The sequence below is a fragment of the Gekko japonicus genome, unplaced genomic scaffold (assembly GCF_001447785.1).
Source record: "Gekko japonicus isolate JY-2015 unplaced genomic scaffold, Gekko_japonicus_V1.1 scaffold4912, whole genome shotgun sequence".
In the NCBI taxonomy this organism is placed as follows: Eukaryota; Metazoa; Chordata; class Lepidosauria; order Squamata; family Gekkonidae; genus Gekko; species Gekko japonicus.
Window position 1 is genome coordinate 38,703 of NW_015167202.1, and position 2,621 is coordinate 41,323.

The following is a 2,621-nucleotide window of genomic DNA, read 5'->3' on the forward strand; positions in this document are numbered from 1 at the left end:
GCAGCTGCTGGCGTCACCTTGGGTCAGTCACAGTTCTCTCAGAGCTGTTCTCTCAAGAGCAGTTCTCGAGTGAGCTCTCTCAGCCCCGCCTACCTCACAGGGTGTCTGTTGCAGGGAGGGGAAGGGAAAGAAGATTGTAAGCAACTCCAAGTCTGCCTCGGGAGGTGGTGGATGCTCCTTCGCTGGACGTTTTCAAGCGGAGGCTGGACGACCATCTTTCGGGTATGTTGTAGGGCTATCTTTCGGCTATGCTCCTGCAGAGTGCAGGGGGTTGGACTAGATGACCTGCAAGGTCCCTTCCAACTCTAACATTCGATGATTCTATGACTCCTTCAGGTAGTGAAGGGCGGGGTATAAATCCAACCTCTTCTTCTCCAATATGGGGCCCATGGGGGCCCCCCTGACACCTTTCCTGGCACTCACCGAGTGTTTTTAGAAAGTGGGTGGGGCCAGGGGAGGCTTTGGCCTGGGGAGGCTTCTGATTGGCCACTGGAGACTTGATTGGCTGTGGGGATTTTTGAAAAACGTTGCTCTGGCAGCAGCTGCCTCCACAGCACAAGACGCTTCACTGGGGGACCAAAGGGAAGCAGCGGCAGCCATTTTGTAGCTAACTCCATCTCCTACAGCAGCCATTTTGTAACTAACTCCATCTCCTACAGCAGCCATTTTGTAGCCAACTCCATCTCCTACGGCAGCCATTTTGTAGCTAACTCCATCTCCTACGGCAGCCATTTTGTAGCTGCATCCACCGCACTGTGTCAGAATTCCAAAGGTGCCCACAGGATGAAAAGGGTTGAAGGGTAGCTGACTCCATCTCCTACGGCAGCCATTTTGTGGCTGCATGTACCGCACTGTGTCAGAATTCCAAAGGTGCCCACAGGATGAAAAGGGTTGAAGGACCCCTGGTCTACCGAGTAACCAGGGATCAAGTCACTTACCTGAAGACCGGGAGTTGCTTCAGGGCTTCCACCAGCTCCCCCGGTGTCCTGTGGATGCAACCGACAGCGTCAGAAGGTGCTTGTTTGGTAACAGCCAGGCCTAACCCCTCCCGGGCTCCCAGACACGTTACGCTAGCCCCCCCAGTCTCTTGTGATCACAAAATGATGTCCTACTCACCAGCTGCTGAGCAGGTGCTATAGATACTTGCCCTTCACTCTTTCTAGGGCAGTGGTCCCAAACAGTGTTTCCTCTAAGCTGAGTTCATGTGAGCTAGTTCACCGTTTGTTAGCCTCCGGCTCACACATTTTTGTCTCCAGAGCAAACTAATTTATGCAGCAGCCAAATCCCTCGCTCACTACTTTAACGCCAGTAGCTCACCAAGGAGAATTTTTGCTCACAAGACTCCACAGCTTAGAGGGCGCATTGGTCCCAAAGGTACCTGAGGGGTCTGGGTCACATGATCTCCCATGGCCTAGTTTCGGTGAGCTTAAGTCCATTTATTCTTTGTCATCGGGACTGATGGTCCCTGTAAGCTGTGGGGTCTTGTGAGCAACAATTCTGCTTTGTGAGCTACGAGCATTAAATAAAGTTGTGAGCAGGTGAGTTGGCCGCTGCATCAATTAGTTTGCTCTGGAGCCATCCTTCCGGAGCCAAGACAAAAATGTGTGAGTCAGAGGATAAAAAACTGTGAGCTCGCTCACACTAACTCAGCTTAGAGGGAACACATAAACAGACTAACAGGCCTACCCATCTTGATCTAATCCTGCTGAGAGTTTGCAAGGTGGAAAGAGAACTGAGTGACCCCAGTAGGCTACAATGCCGTACAGCCCACCTTCCAAAGCAACCATTTTCCCCCAGAACAACTGATCTCTGTCGCCTGGTGATCAGTTGAAATGCCAGGAGATAACCAGGCCCTATCTGGAGATTGCAAAACAAAGGGAGAGATCGCGGGATGGAAGTTGAGAAGAAGCAAACAACCGTGATATATTATGCCAAAAAAAATATCTCCAAAGACTATATATTTCTTTTCCTAATATTCAGTTTACTGGAAGCAATTCAAACGCCATCAGCACCAACAAACCATGCATGTTATATCTCATTTCATATAACTTTATCAAAGTTGATAGCATTGAAATACCTATATAATATTAATCCATTTGGCAAACACTCTAGTCATATCCCATAGTAACACTCATCAGGTCCATTAGTGTGAGTGTTACTATGGGGTATGATTAGAGTGTTTGCCAAATGGATTGATATTACATAGGTATTTCAACGCTACCCGCTTTGATAAAGTCCTACCTGGAGACTGGCATTCCTAAAATAAAATAGGACCGGGGGGTGGGGGGATCCTGTTCAGGAGCGATTATATTCTTATTAGTCATTCCACGTTAATTGTTTCTGCAGGAAGGCCCTCATTTTAAAATGCCAGTGAACTGAGAAAGCCTCGGGAAAAGAAGAAGAGAAAAAGAGATTGGATTTATACCCCGCCCTTCACTACCCAAAGGTGTCTCAGAGCGGCTCACAAACTCCTTTCCCTTCCCCTCCCCACCACAGACACCCTGTGAGGTAAAAGAAGAAGAGGAGATTGGATTTATACCCCGCCCTTCACTCCCCAGAGGAGTCTCAGAGCGGCTCACAAACTCCTTTCCCTTCCCCTCCCCACCGCAGACACCCTGTGA

The 2,621-nt window shown here is 49.2% G+C and overlaps 1 protein-coding gene across 1 annotated transcript in view; it reads right to left on the reverse strand.

Annotated features, from left to right (window-relative positions):
- Positions 1-2,621, reverse strand: part of IZUMO4 (IZUMO family member 4) — a 32,498-nt gene that overhangs the window by 7,292 nt on the left and 22,585 nt on the right. The window contains exon 8 of the mRNA XM_015413160.1: positions 939-986. Within this exon, the coding sequence (XP_015268646.1) occupies positions 939-986 (48 nt within the window). The remainder of the gene's footprint in view (positions 1-938; positions 987-2,621) is intronic.